We start from the raw sequence: 17,799 nt of genomic DNA on the forward strand, positions 1-17,799 counted from the left end.
GCCTAAGGGGTGAGATGAAGTGAGGTAAATGCCGTAGGCACTGTGCCTACTGTAAGGGTGACTTGAACACAAGGACTCACAGCACTGTGATATTCACTGTCAGTCAGATAGCTGAGACAGCTCTGAAGTGATGAACGGGTGGGGAGCATATACAGCGTGGAAGGTCTGGCCAAAGGGATGAATCACGTCCTGGGTAGGATGGAACGGATGGTGTGAGATTTCATCAAACTACTCAGAATGATGCTCCATTTAAAATTTATGAATTATTTTTGAAATTTTCCATTTAATATTTTTGAACCAAAGTTCAGAATGAGTAATTAAAACCATGGAAATCAAAACTGCAGATAAGGGCAGAGGGACTACTAGAGAATAACAGAAATTCTTCTCATGTCCCCTTTCATTCATTCTCCACCCCCTACAGACAACTACTCTTCTGATTTCTATTACAGTAGATTGGTTTTAACTATTCTTAACTGTATGTAAATGTAACCATATAATTTTTTAAATGTTTTTATTGATTACAGAGAGAGGAAGGGAGAGGGAGAGAGAAATAGAAACATCAGTGATGAGAGAGAATCATGGATCAGCTGCCTCCTGTACGCCCCGCACAGGGGATCGAGCCTGCAACCTGGGCATGTGCCCCCAACCGGAATTGAACCCGGGACCCTTCAGTCCACAGGCCGACGCTCTAGCTAATTAGCCAAACTGACTAGGTCCATACAATGTTTATTCTGATTTTTTTCACTCGTGTGTATCAGTAATTCATTTTTTTTTTTTTCTAAACAAGGATTCCAGTGTTTATCTAGTCTCCTGTCCTGATGGACATTTTGGGGTTTCAATTTTTGGTATTATGAATAGTGCTGCAGCAGGCATTTCTGTACAAGTCTTTGTGTGGACATATATCTTTATCTCCTAGGTTAATACCTAGGATTGGAGTTGTTATGTCATAGAGTAAGTGTATGTGTAACTTTATAGGAAACTGCCAAACAGTTTTCCAAAGTAGTTGTACCATTTTAGACTCACACTAGCAATGTATGAGTTCTGTTTGCTCTGTATCTTTGACAACATTGTCAGTCTTTTTGTAAATATATTTTTATTGATTTCAGAGAGGAAGAAAAAGGGAGAGAGAGATAGAAACATCTATGATGATGAGAGAGAATCATCCGTCGGCCACTTCCTGCACACCCCCCTAGTAGGGATTGAGCCTGAAACTGGGCATGTGTCCCGACTGGGAATCGAACCATGACCTCCTGTAGTCAGTCTTTTAAAACTTTTAATCATTCCAATGAGAGTGATATAATATCTTATTGTGGTGTTATTTTGCATTTCCCTAATTACTAATGATCTTCACTACCTCTTCATGACTACGTATGTATCTTTATGAAGTGTGTTCAAATGTTTTGTCTGTTTTTAAATTGTGTTGTTTGTTGTTGATTTGTAGTTCTTTATGTTTCTGGATTCATGTCCTTGGTCATATATATGTATTGCAAATATTTTCCCTATGTGTGCCTTGAATTTCTTATTTCCCTAATTGTGTCCTTTAATGAACAGAATTTTTCAGTTTTGATGAAGTCCTCTTTATAAATTTTTATGGTTAGTTAAGCTTTTTTGGCATACCTCATCCCTTAGATATTCTCCCTTATTTTCTGCTAGAAAACTTATAGTTTTGGCTTTCACATGTGATTCTGAGATTTATCTCTGATTAACTTTTGTATATGATGTGTGAGGTAGGAGTCAAAGCTCATTCCACCCTTCCCCCGATGAGCTTCTAATTATTCTAGAACCAGCTATTGAAAAGGCTTTATTTTCCCCAGTTGAGTTGCCTTAGCACTTTTATCTAATTGTCCATATAGGTTTGAGTCTATTCTAAGGTTGTTTTAATTCTGAAATTGTGAGTCATCTTTCCCCAATTAATGTCATGTTTAAATTACATGAGCAAACTCTCTCCAGGATATTCATGAAAGCACTGGACAAAAAAAAAAAAAACCCCAACCTAAAACCAGGCAATTGAATTAGATCAAGGCCTTACCTACCCTTTTTATTTAATTGTAAAAACTGTTCTCACCCCCCTCTCCCCACCCCTCCTGTGTTCCTGACTCTGCCTACCTTCCTGGGTTTCTGTATGGAGTACACAAGGCCATGCAGATGGTTTTTCCTTCCTATCTAGTCCCACATCGCTGGGGGCAGGTGGGAATCTTAGGCAGGGCAAAGGGAAGGGCAGGAATCCAGCTGTTTTTCAAAGAGATAGAAACTTGACCTTTTACCAGGACTTATCCCTCATCCTGTCTTACGTTCTCAAGATAGTAGCTCCAGCTACTAAAGGGAATTTTCTCAATAAATTTTCTTGCTCTTTGCAAAATACTATTGTAATTATTAAGCATGTGATGAAACAGAAAACTAACATTCAGGGCAACGAGTGGTATGAATTTCCTGCATTTTAGTTCAGTGACTGCATCTCAATGGCTATGTTCCCTTAGAGAAACGAATAAGATTTGTTTTCTTTAATGATTTGTCTGTCTGTTGAATACTCCCTTTTTAAGGCCATCCAAGATAAAAGCCATATATCATTTTCATGACTATTTCCTCATAACTCCCGAGTGAGTCTGTAAGGAAAATATTTGTTTTCTGTGGTTGGCTGCATAATTCGTTTCACATTTTTCAAACGCCGACAATTTGCTAGTACAAAGCACTCAACTGCCCATTCCCAGAATGTATTGTGTTTCCAGAGCTTATTGAGTGGACACCAGTCAGCAGTACTACTCTCGTTTCTCCGGGTTTTTCTGTACCTCCTTTGTGTGCCCAGGTGCCCCGGCAACCTTGGGGAATGGGAATGACGTTCCTGCTCCTCTCATGTCTCAGGGTCGCATGTCCACCAAGTGCTGTGTGGGAGGCACTGAGGACAGTTTCAAAAGCAGAGGCTAACGGTCTGCCATTCGCGTGGAGTACCAGGAACATATAAATATCCAAACCTGGTGAGCCTGACTCTCTCTAGAATTGTTTTTCAAGTTGCTTTTTCTTTTCTTTTTTTAAAATACATTTTATTGATTTTTTACAGAGAGGAAGGAAGAGAGATAGAGAGTTAGAAACATCGATGAGAGATGATCAGCCGCCTCCTGCGCATCCCCTACTGGGGATGTGCCCGCAACCCAGGTACATGCCCCTGACCGGAATTGAACCTGGGACCTTTCAGTCCGCAGGCCGACGCTCTATCCACTGAGCCAAACCGGTTTCGGCTTCTTTTCTTTTTTTAAAATTTATTTCAGAGAGGAAGGAAGAAGAAGGAGAGAGAAAGAGAGAGAGAGAGAGAGAGAGAGAGAGAGAGAGAGAGAGAGACATAAATGATGAGAGAGAATCATTGATTGGCTGCCTCCTGCACCTCCCTACTGGGAATCAAACCCGACACCTGTGTATGTACCCGGCTGGGAATCAAACCTCAACCTCCTGGTTCATAGGTTGACACTCAATCACTGAGCCACAACGGCCGGGCTTTCAGGTTGCTTTTTCTTTGGATACGGTATTTTTCTACTTAGGTGTCCACATTTTAGCACTCAGCCCAGTAGAGATAATGTTAAAAAAAAAAAAAGTTTGGTTTGCTTTTTATTGCTATTGTTATTTAGAGAGAGAGGAAGGAAGAGGGAGAGAAAGAAACGTCGATGTCTGAGAGAAGCATTGATCTGCTGCCTCCCACGCTCCTCCTGCCAGGATGGAGCTGGCCACCCGGGCATGTGCCCTGACTGGCGACCTTTCGGAGGATCACGCTCAACCAACTGAGCCACACCCATAACATGTTTTCCTTTATTCATAGAGCAAGAATTTACTTACAGACACCGAGGTAGAAGCTTATAACGTAAAGATGGATGACACGTGGTCCCAGGTCTCACGGAGGTTACAATCTAGTAGGGGAAACAGGTTGTAAACCGAGGGAGAGCAAGGCCGGAACAGCAGTCTGCAGGAGACATCCTGTGGGTGCAGCAGAGCCACACCTTCCGCAGACCTGGGGACGGTGGGGGGAGTCTTCCCCCAGGAGGCAATGCTGCGCTGCGTCCTAGAGCACAGGCTGCCCTTGTATCAGAGAACGAGTCTGTTTTGTGGCCTTACACCAGAATCGTCTTATTTACCTCTGATTCTAGACAACAGAAGCAGCTCTCCTAGAAAGACATAAAGATGTAAGTGAAAGAAAAGCAGCGTAATTATCAACTGCAGCTGTATAATCATCCATGCACAAGTGCTGGGGACTCCTGAGGCAGGAAGGTGGAGGGAGAGTGGGCTGTTCTTGATGAATGTTGGTGCAGGAGTGTCTCTGTCCATTTGGGCTGCTCTAGTAAAAGTACCACAGACACCGGGTGGTGCTCAATAAACAACAGGAATCACTTGTCACAGTTCCGGATGCTGGGAAGTCCAGGATCAAGGCACCAGCATGGGTGAGTTCTGAGGAAGGCCCTTTCCTGGTTATCGCTGGCAGCTTCTCCCTGTCCCCACAGGCGAAAGGAGTTAGAGAGCTCTGTGGGGTCTCCTGTATAAGAGCACTAATCCCATTCATAAGGGCTCCAGCAGCGGTTCTCAACCTGTGGGTCGCGACCCCTTTGGCGGCCGAACGACCCTTTCACAGGGGTCTCTAAGACCATCCTGCATATCAGGTATTTACATTACGATTCATAACAGGAGCAACATTACAGCTATGAAGTAGCAACGAAAATAATTATATGGTTGGGTCACAACATGAGGAACTGTATTTAAAGGGCCAGAAGGTTGAGAACCACTGGGCTCCAGCCTCACGACCTAATCACCTCCCAAAGGTTCCACCTCCAGACACCATCACCTTTGGAGGTCAGGATAGCAACACATGAATTTGTAGGGCGGGTGGGGCGACACAACATCCGAGCAATAGCGAGGAGGAATGGCATGTTTGAGGTTGGAGGTGATGACAGCAGCCTGGTTTGCCTGCTGAGTGTGGAAAATATGATGTGGAACCGTCAGTCCAAATGGAGGGCCATAAAACTCACTGTTTGGAACATTGATGCTGTAATTGGGAATCGTTTCCAGATTATAAAGACATGGGTGATGTGGATAAGGCATTGTTTTTGAAACAATGGTGGTTTTCTGCTGGTCCTCTTCCTGACCTCTAGTTCTTGGTGTTTTTAGCCCCTAAATATGGGTATTTTTTAAACAGTGGCCCTTAGTTCACTTCTCTCCCTACAGCATTGCCCTCCAAACTGCGCTCCTGGGTGTGCCCTCAGGGTGTCCTGGACAAGTAGGAGAGAGGAACCAAGGGGATGGCTGTGCCTGCCTCCATCCCACACAGATTCATTTACCTGTTTTCTATATTGTGGTTCATAGAAAAGAATTTAACAAAGGGTCTAAGATCATTTTTTTCTTGTTAGAAAACTCTGCTATTTTATCTCTGATGTTTGAACATAATCCTTTTACTTCAGCTAACTTCATTTATATTTGGCTCAGTATTTGACCCATGTGGGAGGATGGGATTCTCTGTCCCTTCAGATATTGCTTTGGAAAAATAACTTGAAATGTTCATCTTAAATGTTTGTTATAGTGAAGTGGAAATATTTCAAGTGATGGTTCAATGATATTTGAGTGATGATCCAACCTAGACATCTTGAGGATAATATTTAAGACTTATGAACGATTAAAGAATCAGTATTTTTATAAATACTGTTATTATATCCTGGTAGATATTTCACTTTTTAGAGAAAAGCCAACATGTATTTCGTTGTACAAAGGACGTTTTTAAAAAAATCCTTTCCTCAACCCATTTTGCTACTTATTCCTTTGTGTGCATTACCTCCTATTCCTGTGATTCCTTGTGCCTCGATTCTTTCTGGGTAGTTTTTGAAATTCAGGTTGGAATAAGCCTGAGTTTGTACCAGTTTAGATATAACTAAATTACAAAATTATACAGTTTATTGCTGTTCCCATGACAAGAGTATCTTCTAGATATTCTTTTTAGTAGGTCATTGAATCTCTTTTACTTTATGGAGCAGTAAGAAATGCATGAAGGAATTTGAATTTCAGGAGGCTGTCTTGCATTTATATCTGAGCATTGGCATTTAGAGTCTATAAAATAAATTGTCAGTGAATGTTTTATTTACCTGTTAGACTCTCAGCTAGATCATCAAGTAGTGCTTTGCCAGATATATCGGGATGCACTTGATGGTACAGAAATGGAGGGTAAAACATTTAATCAAAAATATTTGTGTGCTGATCTCATGAGGATTTTAATGTCAGATAAAATACCTGTACATATAACATAGAAGCAAAAATTACTTGAGAAGGAAAACTGGCTCACTGTCATAGGTATTCTTTTTCTCTATGAGCCAGAGAGTCATCATTTATTTAAATGTATTTTAGATTTAGAATTGTTATACTGCCTCCCCTGTCTAAATTGCAAAGTTTTTTGATGAAGCTGGCAGCGTGAGTGACAGCTGCAAACCCCAGGTTAGACTGCGGAGTTGGTTTCTCTCTGGCTTTCTCTCCTTTTAAGCCTCCCTTTCATGTGGAGCCAAGTGAAATGTAAGCTGTGCAGCTCCTCAGGGGCCGTGGCCTGATGAGAGGACACAGAAGAAAGGCGGCCGTTCGGAAAGCCCGCCAAAGGCGCTGAGGGCAAAGGGCCCGGGTGCTGACATGACTCCCCGACCTTTCTAAGGAGATGAATGAGAAGGCAGTGCCTCCGTGAGCTCTGTGTGTATTTCACCCACAAGAGTAGTCCTAGGCTATCCAGCCAATTGTTCTGTCTTTATCCTTTAGATGTTGCAGAAGAAAAATACATGCTTTTATTGTTCTTCCAAGTCGTTAACCGTTTAGCCTTAATCATCTGCAGTCTGTGTGGGAATAGGTCTTTTAAAGATCACTGAACTTGGCTTGATTTGAAATCAGAGTAGAATTCATTTCATTTAATGTGGGAAACCTTCTTTTGAGAAATTTGACACAAACTGGCTTCCTTGCCCCTTTGAATTGGAAAAGAACACCATAGAAAAACACAGCCAGATGCACAAATGTCTGCTCCTGGGTTAGATTGCCGTAAGCTTTCTGACTCTTTCTCTGCGGTTATTGGTCATTGAAATAACCTTCGCAAGTCAGTGTGAATGAATGCATTTCAGGTTGCAGTCACAGACATGTAACTAGGCTAACCATAATGGGTACCCCTGTGATAAGTTTTATCCTTGCTGCTCATTGTGATAAGCATGATTGATGGTTTTAGGAACACTTAATAGATTTTTGTGAGGTGGAAATGTTAATAAGTCTGTGAGGCCACTGGTGTGTAGAAGTGATCTGTGAAGGAATAAATTCCTTCAGTTCCCACATCAGCATATCACCAAAGAACCACACTGTGGGTAGTTTGGAATGTTACAGATCTCCTCAAGGAGCAGTTCAGAATGGTTTCTAAGAGTGCTCACTCAGAATCTCGGTGCATGGGTTTGGCTGGCATGGATTTGGGCAGAGCAGGCCAAAAAGAGCTAATTGAGGTGGGGGGAAATCGAGAGAACAGGCCGTAATGGTGAATAGAGTTATTTGTCACCAAGTTTGTAATAGGATTTTCAATTAATTCATGCAGGCATCCAGTGCCTTACATTAGCCCTGTCAAGATGAACTACAGCCACATCTAAAACGCCATCCCCTATTAAACGGTGCATGTCTGTGAATTTGTAATTTCTTCTGTTCAACCAGAAGATGAATGGATTCCACTCAGAAAACAAATGTGGGCTTCAGAAGTGCACGTTTCGAAACCCCGAACACTTCCTAGGAGGAGCATTCTTTGCATTGTTCTACAGTGAATATGTATTAAAATGTAATTGCTATGTGAATTCGTCCAAAAAGAAAGGCGTTCAGCTGCATGGAGACAAATGCACTTTCAGGTGCTGTGTTTCCCTGGCGAACAGGCTTTTCATTCTGGGTGATGATGATGATGATGATGATGATAGTTCGCGCTTGTAGCACTTGCTGCCTGCTGGGCCATTTGTAGTGGTTTTCATACATTCATTCACTGAACCCTCATGGCAACCCAGATGAAGAAAATGAGGCACAGAAAGGTCAAGCCGCTCAAGATCACACAGCTTGTAAGTGGCTGAGCTGGGATTCAAACCCAGGCATATGGCTCTGGAGTTTGGGCTCCCGAAAGGTTCCCTTTGCTGTCTGATCATGGCCCCATCAGCTATGTTGCAAGAATTCGTTTACTGCAGTCGTTGCCAATGCTCTGTCTCTGGCTCAATCACTCTTGCTCTGTCCCTCATAGTAATATTTTTAAAAATATATTTTTATTGATTTTGGAGAGGACGGGGAAGGGGGAGAGAGAAAGAAACATCAGTGATAAGAGAGAATCATTGATAGGCTGCCTCCTGCACACCCCCCACTGGGGATCGAGCCCGCAGCCCGGGCATGTACCCTGACCGGGAATTGAACCATGACCTCCTGGTTCATAGGTTGACGCTCAAACACTGAGCCATGCTGGCTGGGCTCTCACTGTCATATTTATTGCTGTGTTTATTTACTGTTATTTCCTCAAACCTGACTTGGGAAGCACTGTTAATTGTGGTAACCAGACTTCGAGAAAGACATAGTAAAGAAGAGAGCGTAGGGAGGTCTCTCCGGGAGAGTAGACAGAGATTAGAATCCTTCCATAAGGTTGGACCTTGAGTGGAATGTGACCCAAGTTCACAGGATTGTGAAGCACCCCAGTTCCTGATGGGCATTTCCCTTCTGGGGAAGCCAAAGGGGCAGCAGGGTTGTTTACAAGATTAGGTCAAGGATGGGCAGCAGGAGTCAGGCCGTTCGGGGCAGGATCTTAAGGCAGGGCCCCGAAGTCAGAGGGGCACATGAGGGTCCCAGGACTTCTGGAAGGCTCAGCCCCTGTCTTCCGGAGCATTGGCCTCCAGAGCAGCTCTCATTAACCAAACACAACATCCTACGGGCCAAGCCAAGACAAGACGCCTGCCAATAGCATGTTCAGATCCAAGAATTGGCTGGTCCCCTTCAGCCAAACAAAATTAACAAAAAAGTTTGGCTTTTATAAGTAGGTCAGACTCTAAATCTCTGACTAGAAACCAAACTGTTGTTTTTTTTTAAAACTATATTACGAAGTTTTGTTGCCATCCAGGGTGTAGCACTCTCATCCGTTTCTTTTTTTTGTTTGTTTTTTGTTTTTTGTTTTGTGGGGGCGGGGGCTAGGGAGAGGGTAGCAACATGAGTAATCCTCCCTCTTGCTCTACTTATTAGAAAGAGGAAACCTAAAAACTATTTCAACTAGTCGAGGCCTGTGCTTTGCACAGAGCTGTCTGCCTGCCAGCCCACTTCCTGTCCGCTTCCCATCCTGCCGCCAGACTCATCTGCCTGGCACACAGCTCTTCTCATGGCTGGCCGTGCCTGCAGCCTGGGAGTGGCTTGTCACTGCCCGAGGGACATGGCAATGGAAGCTCTTTCACATGTCACTCAAGACTCTCCACAATCGAGCCTCTGCCCACCTCTCCCAACTTGATATTCCACAGTCCCTTTCCGGGAACACCATGTTCTGTAAAACCCCGTGTTCTGTATAAAACCCCATTCCCGCTGCACAGCACTCTCCATGTCTTTGCTGGGGCTGTGTTCTCTGCCTGCAGTGCCCTCACTGTCTTTCGTTCTACTCCAGCTTTGCCTGGCTGACTCCTCTGTATCCTATAATTGGCTCAGGTGTCACTTCCTCCAGGAAGTGTTTCACTTTTCACCAACCACTGACCTGTGCTTTCTGCACCTCTGTCATATCTCTGTTGTTGAATTCCGTATCCTAGCATAACTCTATCATTGCACTCACTACCCTGTATTATAATTCTATCTAATACCTTGTCCTTTAAGGATAAGAACTGAGCCACATTACTCTTTCAGTTCTCAGCACTAGCATGTTGTCTGCGATACATGTTTTCTGGATGAATGAATAAAGTAATACGTACGTGAAAAGCAGGAGCCCAGGAATCTCATTCGGTGAATTACGATATACATGTTTGATTTGCCTTTTAGTCTTTAAACCAGTGATAGGCAGAAGTGTCCCAGATAGGCCAGAGCTCTTCTTAAAGTGACAGCTAATGCTCAAGAATGGGCACCTCCAATGCCATTGGGGAATATCACATTTAACCCATTTGATGATTAGGTTGCCTTGGCGCGCACACACATGACATTTTTAAACCTGTCATTTAAAATCAGAATGCAATAATAACATTTATAACCTCAACTATTAGCATATCAACCCAGTGGTGCTCTGTAACCAGGTAAGCGCCAAGTTGAAGGATCCTATGCAGATTGTGAAAGACTGTATGTCTGTGTGATCACAGACGATAAACTCTGAGAGGGCAGCAGCTGTGGCTTTCTGACTCACTGTTGTATTCCAGGCCCTGGCACACAGTAGGCCCTCAATAAATACCAGCGTTCTTGAGACAGTAGGTCCTACTGTCCACATTAAAAGCAGTTGGGAGAGTTTTGCCCAAAGCCAAACTCTGATTCTTAACCACCAAAATTCCGAGCAGTCAGTAAGTGAATGAATTGTGCTTCTGTTTAATTTTTTCTTCTCAGTGCTTATCATTTATCCTGCTGAATAAGGTAGTTACTATCAGGCAATGAGTTGTTTGTTTTTTTTAATGAGTTTATGAATTTTATACCAGAGAGCCAGACTCAGCAGTTGTATTTCCATGTATCAAATAAATACTCCAAACATACCCCACAAAATGAGACTTAGGAGCAGAAGCCTAAATCCCAGGGGGTGTGCATGGGTGGTCGACTCTTCTTATTTCACTGTGACATATGTTTGTTTGTTATTTTTTTGGTGAGACACATGTATAATTTTTTTTTTTTATGTGAGATTTTCTTCCGAGGGCAACATGTTGGTTTGACCTTGGCTTGAAAAGAATGATAACACAGTTAAATTTTCAGACACATTGAGGATGTTTTTCCATTAAAACTCATCTCTTTCTTTAAGGGTATACCTCAGTTACCATGTGCCAAAGCATTATACAACTACGAAGGGAAAGAGCCTGGAGACCTTAAATTCAGCAAAGGTGACATCATCATTCTGCGGCGACAAGTGGATGAAAATTGGTACCACGGGGAAGTCAACGGGATCCATGGATTTTTCCCCACCAACTTTGTGCAGATTATCAAACCGTTACCTCAGCCCCCACCTCAGTGCAAAGCACTTTATGACTTTGAGGTGAAAGACAAGGAAGCAGACAAAGATTGCCTCCCATTTGCAAAGGTAATGTCAGGGTGACATTGTTTTCCATTTGCCAATTAGTCCCCTGTACCTGGATACACAGCAACAGGGCTCGTGTTTCATTTTGCAAAAAAAAAAGGTAAAATAGTGTTATGTGAACTGTATCACTCACTGTGCTTTTAAAAACACCTGGAAGCAGTCTTCTTAAAGTCACACACAAAGGAATTCTGTGCTTGGGTTGTTCTATATGAAAGGTAATTTTGTTTGATGCTCTGTGTGGTATCATTTTCATATTTAGAGCCTAAATTTAATTCTAGGTTGCTATACAGGGTATGTGTGCCACCAGGGATTTTAATTCACCAAATTATGAATAACAAAATGAAACAGCATTACTTCCTTATTTTCTATGTAAATTTCTTTGCTGGAATATATCAACTGAATTGATAATCCCTGTGTGCTTTGGAATTTTAAGTAGGATATTGTGTTTTGTGTAAAGAAAAACAGTGGGATATGCATTTAAATGGGCATTTGGTGTATTATCAGAGAGAAAGTGACGAGAGCCTGAGAATCCATCTAAAACATGGGTTCAGGAGGCTGGGTAGCACTAGAGGTTGCAATCTGTGGATCTAAACAAAGTGAGCAACCAACCCCTGGTTAGAAGGGGTTCTAGTTTAACAGCTTTCAGAAAGGGCACCAGGTTGACTGAAAGTTACCATTTAGTTCATCAAAACATTGGATTCATGTACTAAAGGCATGTCACAGGGTTTTTATTCATGTATTCTTAGAACTTTAGTCCCTTTATTGAAAAGATAAATTGAGTGACAAGCTTGTGGGGTCAGGTAGACTAATGTTTCTTGTTTCTTTAGGATGATGTTCTGACTGTGATCCGCAGAGTGGATGAAAACTGGGCTGAAGGAATGCTGGCAGACAAAATAGGAATATTTCCAATTTCATATGTCGAGGTAAGTTCATCTGTAGACATGTATATCATGTTTGTATTTAGCTTAGCAAATAAATATTAATCAAGCCACTGGAGTATTAAGAAGTCCTAATAATCATTTTGCAATATAGACATATATTAAATCGTTGTGTTGCATACCTGAAAAAATACAGTGTTGTATGCTAATTTTATATCAGTAAAACTTTGATTGGGGGAGACAAAAACTTAGTTGGTTTTTTTTTTAAAAAAATAATGTCCTTGTCCTGGCAGGGTGCTCAGTTAGTAGGAGTATCATCCTGTACACCAAAAGGTTTTAGATTCAATTCCTGGTTAGGACACATACCTAGGTTGTGGGTTTGATCCCCAGAAGGGGTCAGTATGGCAATTGATTGATGTTTCTCTCTTTCTTCCGCCCTCACTAAGATCAATAGAAACATCCTTGGGTGAGGATTAAAATAATAATAATAATGTCCTCACAACACAGAGCACTGGGAATGCCCTGTTCCAGATCACCGGATGGATTAGGAAGAATTCCTCCCTCCTGTACTACAATAACAGGAGATTATGAGACTGAAATATTTGAAACCCTTCACTTTGTGCCCCTGCTGAAAGCCTCCTGTGTCTTGTGAAACCTCACTGTGTGCTTCCTATGCTGTTTCCAGGTATTCTATCCCCTTTGCCAGCTTCTGGTTCGGAGGGTTGATAACGTTCCCGAGTAAGGTGGAAGATGAATGTGTCTGGTTATTTGTTTACCTTTATTATCTGCCACATCATCGGAATGAGAATAGTGATTTTCAGAATAGGCCTCCAGTAAACTTCAAGTGAATGAATGAATGAATTTCTCTTCCATCCCAGGAGCAGCTTTTCCCTTCGTCCCCTTTTTTAATCAGCCTTATTCGGAAAGGTTATGGATGGCCAATCTGATGAAGTGAAGTCTTTTTAGAGAATATGTCTAAAATCACATGGTTGCATTATTTTAAGGAATAACACGAATTAAAAATGAACCAGGAAGTTGCAATTTACAATAAGCCTTCATTACATGATGTACATACACTGTCATGTCCTTTAGGCGAAATAATTTTTTGCTGAAAACAAAATTGAAGGCAGCCTCAAAGAATGAAACACAGCCCAACCAACGACACAAAGTTAGCTGAGGTCACAGAAGGCTTCTGGAAGAGTGAGTTCTTAGTGGGTATCTGTGTGATGGATAAAAGGGGGTTAACCAAGAGAAATGGAAAAGATGAATTTTTATGGCAGGAAGAACATTCATGCAGGCAGACCAGCATGTGCAAAAGCCAAAAAGTAAGAGCACTGATTGCTTAGGGAACTGAATGCGATTCTGTTATTTAAGATATCAAAGCATATAAAAAAGAAAAACCACTATCACTTATTTTCCCATCTTTTTATATGAGGCATTTGTTTTGGCATGATTTTCAAAGCTAAAATGACACTCAGTTTCCCCCACAGATAGTGTGATATTGCCAAAGTTCCCATGAAAAATCAGTTGGAAAAGTAATTCAGACCATCTACGAGCCTTGAACTTGATCCATACCCTTCAGATAGTCTTGTTTATTGAAATATTTTTTTTCCTCCTTTGAAAGTAAACACCAAAAACAATTCTTAACTGTCAGTCATTCCTTCCTGTATATTATTTACATATTCTGACTCTGGGTCATGGAAAATGACAACGATTTCCAAGAATTCGAATAGTTACATTGAAGAGCATGGGTAAGCACAAGCTTCGCAAGGAAAGCCTGTCTTTACTTGTTAGGTATTATCAGTATTGCATGCCAGTACTTGGTGTGTGATGCAGGAAAAAGGATTGCTATGCTTTTGTTATTGGACGGGTGTAGAATTGCTCAGAGAGGCATAAAGATCCACCCAGGGGAAGTCCAGAGTCACTCGAGGCATTGGATTATTTATATTTACTCTGTCTTAAGTTGGAAAGAGAAACTGCTGCCCAAGTGGAAAGGATTTTCATTCTTTTCTTCTGCCTCTTTTCTTTCAAATGAGCGTTTTCCCTCATTTGAACCAGAATTTTGCCAGTTGAGACCAAGTAAACAAATCATCCATCTCTCAGAGACTCTGGCTGTTTCTTTGATGTCAGGCCATCAGATGGAAGTTTCTGGTGGGGAGGGAAGCATGTGCGGATGAGTGACACCTGGCTTAGCCTTTTTGCTAATACAGGGGAGAACATTTCAATAGCGACCTACTGAAATTCAACCATTTAAGTAAAGTTGAGATGATCTTACGAGGCAATCTCAGAGCTAAGCCAACTCTAGGAATCAAACTTGGGGCTTTTTTCTGAATAATGCTTTTTCTTTTGCTCTGTAAACCACTTCAGGGCCCAGACCATTCCCCGTATAAAAACAGGTTATGTTAGAAAAATTCATTTGTGAATTATTTTCTTTAGATCTTGTAAACATACATTTAAGTCTCCATCAGTATTAGCTCCTTTTGCTTTTTTCACTGTGCTGCCAAACACTGACCCCCCCACCCCCACCCCACCTCCCACCAGATGTTTTGAGAAGATCAAATGAGATAATATACCTCAAAGGGTCTGGCACTGCTATGTCTTATGCACAGTGGTTTGGAGCTCAGATCAGACTGTGACTCAGAGTATGCCAGAGTGTAGTCATGATCAAATAAAAGACTCTCACCACCACGTATAATGAGGGAAATGAGTTCAGAACTGAATTCCGAGTTTCCAGAGGAATGTCTTCATTTGCCATAGGCTTGTCAGCAGAAGCTGGGACCTCCCCCACCACCCCAATTCCTCAGTTGGCTTTGGTAATGGAAAGGCCCAAGGAACTTGCATGTGTCAAAAACTAAACAGGATGGGCCTGGGGGTAGGATTCTGGACCTGGAGTAGGTTCAGCTGTGGGATTAAGGAGTGGGGTAATTTGAAAGGAGCTAAGCATTAGAGATAGGTAGAGAGAATTGGGTGGGAGGACTGAGATAGTGGGAAACATTCCTGGACTAGTTGGCCCTCCCTTCTTATCTTCAACTGTCTTTTCTCTCTTCTCCCTCAAGTGTGAACTGTGGTCTCTACCTGTGTTAGGATAGGTAATAGGTGGTAGTGATAGCGCGAGTTGCAAACAGATGGCCTGTTATTGAAGTACAGAATTCTTTAAGAGAAACTTGGCTGGGGGCATTGAGTAGGGGCAAGAATGGCTGTATAAATGGCTTCACATTCTGTCCCTGGGAGCCTTTGTTTAAATTCTTAAGATAGTGTTCTCTTGCTGTTCTCACATCCTCTCTTCCCTCCTGGAAACGTGTGCCTCAGACCTCTCTCCACCGAAGTCCCAGAGGTTGTGGATTCCAGTCTGTTAAGACCGGAGCTTCCTAGATTTGAGCAGGTTGGAAATGGTGAGAGGTAAGAGTTTCTTGGGGAAACCCAGGGAATTCTTGAAGACACCCTGCCAGGATATGTATAAGAAAGTATATTTGTCAGGAACTAAATACAGTTTTTAAAAAAGAATTTAGCATCTTGCTTCTTTCTTTGTTCAAAAATACCAGTGTTCTACTAAATAGAATAGAAAGATTTTAACCCCCTCATTAATTTGGAGCTGACTCATGCAAGGTTAGCAGTCACTTGGGCAAGGATGACATGATTCTTAGCAAGCAGAAGGTTTGAACGAAGTAAGTGCTAAACATCGGATTATGGACGGTTTTTCAAACACGATTGTGTATTGTAGGCTTATAGCAAACATACATTTTCATTAAAATTATCATTTTACTTTGATTCCTAGTCATTTGTTTAAAATACCACTTGCCCAGTTTAAAAAAAAAATTAGCAACTTGCTCCTCTGCTGTAGATGTAATATAAAAATAAGCGTTCCTTATGTGCGTAGGGCATAAAGTAGGCGTGGCCTAATAGTCAAGTACTCTTAGTCTTTAGTTACTGCCAGAAAGAAGGGCTCCATGTCTTGTTCTGTAGACCTCTGCTCAAATGTCACTTCTGACAGGCTTCCCCTCGCCACCTTATCTAAAGTAGTTCTTCCTCTTCCATTTGCTGTGCTTCACACACAAGGTGGTGTAATCATGGGGGAGAAAACTTGGACTCTGAGCCCAGGTGGCTGAGATTCAAGTCTTGACTCTGCCACTGATTGTCTGAGGGACTTTGGGCCTGGTCTCCTCATTTGTGAAATAATAGAACCCCTTCGTAGAGTGAGCTAATTCCAATGGTAGTTATACACAGTGCCTGGCACCTGGTACGAGCTGAGTATGTGATAACTATAATTATCATCCGTGTTAGTGTTACTCCTTCATAGCACTTTTTATTCTCTGTAACTTTTTCAAGTTATTTGTTAATGTGGTTACTGTCTCCCAGTATTCTAGGCCCCTATTAGCATGTGAAGTCCTGAGGGCCAGCATCTTGTCTTTCTGGTTTACCTTGGTCTCCTGAGGTTCTGGTATAGCACCTGCCCCTAGTAGGCTCTCAGAAAGTATTGGTTGAATGAATGAATGAGCAACCTGAGAACCTTTTGAACCAAAACCAAAAATGAACTGGTTTTTAGATGTTGCCAACTTTTATACTTTTTTTGGCATTATTATCTAAGCATATATTTTATCGTTGGTTTATCTTCCTGCTATTTTGGAAGGTGTCTTGTGTAACCTTACTGAGATCTTTTTAAAATGAAGCTGGGTGAGTGTTTGGTTATACCAAATTTAGAATTTTTCCAGACTAAGATAATGGTGAATTATTTTGGATACTCTGGAGATTAGATCATGGAGCCTCTATCTTTTATCTCTAATACTAGAGGCCCGATGCACGGAATTCGTGCAAGAGTAGGCCTTCCTTCCCCCTGGCTGCTGGCACTGGCTTCTCTCGCAGCCCCAGCTTCATCCGGAAGGCCGTCCAGTCTAATTGGCATATTATGCTTTTATTATTATAGATAGAGAAGATTCCCTAATACTTTCTGAGATGAATTGCCACCTGCCTGAGATTATTCCTTCGGTTATAGAATAAACTGCACATGTTTAATGTGTACAGTTGGAGGTATTGTTTGTTGGTTTCAACTTTTGGAACCAACCCAAAAGCAAATCTCAGAGGACCTTCCTATGGCTAGGAATAGAATGAGTGTCATCTGTCTTAATGGAAAATCCCGTGTGGGGGCCTTAAGGGGCAGACTGCCGCTTCCTCTCCTGGGGAGTTAGGGAATTGGGAAATATCGTCTGTGTTCCAAGGAAGAACGGAGGTTTGGGTGCATAGTGTGAAGTTGCCAAGGTGACCCTCGGAGGAGCTGCGAATAGCAATGTTATCTTTTATTTCTGAATGTAAAACCTTTGCTCTAGAAAATAATGAGAGCAGAAGGCCCAAATCAGTCTTTGATTTCATGATCAGAAGTGACAGAACAATAAGATTCTGTCATTTGTATTTTGAATGTATTCTTTTTCCCTTTAAAATTAAAAAGTTACATGTTCACCTCATCCATTGCTGGTGGAACTGTGAAATAGTGCAGTCACTTTGGAAGATAATTTGGCAGTTCTTTAAAAGGTTAAACATAGAGTTACCATTAAAAAAAATAGTGAATGTTCAATTGATTGGAATCATTCTTATTAACGGATTTTTTTTGGGGGGGGGGATTTGGAAAGACAGAATTATTATATGACTCAGCATCCATATCCCCCCTTCATTTCTGAGGCAAATTAATTTTTATAAAAGCAA

At 41.8% G+C, this 17,799-nt stretch overlaps 1 protein-coding gene across 7 annotated transcripts in view; it reads left to right on the forward strand.

Annotated features, from left to right (window-relative positions):
* SH3RF1 (SH3 domain containing ring finger 1) overlaps positions 1–17,799 on the forward strand; it is a 168,586-nt gene that overhangs the window by 92,716 nt on the left and 58,071 nt on the right. For 6 of the 7 annotated variants that reach the window (XM_059697664.1, XM_059697661.1, XM_059697668.1 and 3 more), the window contains 2 exons: positions 10,955–11,230; positions 12,055–12,150. In XM_059697664.1, the coding sequence (XP_059553647.1) occupies positions 10,955–11,230; positions 12,055–12,150 (372 nt within the window). Of the gene's footprint in view, positions 1–7,994; positions 8,073–10,954; positions 11,231–12,054; positions 12,151–17,799 lie in introns of those variants that run through there. The other variant, XM_059697667.1, reaches the window with a different exon arrangement.

Source organism: Myotis daubentonii, chromosome 5, assembly GCF_963259705.1.
Source record: "Myotis daubentonii chromosome 5, mMyoDau2.1, whole genome shotgun sequence".
NCBI classification, from domain to species: Eukaryota; Metazoa; Chordata; class Mammalia; order Chiroptera; family Vespertilionidae; genus Myotis; species Myotis daubentonii.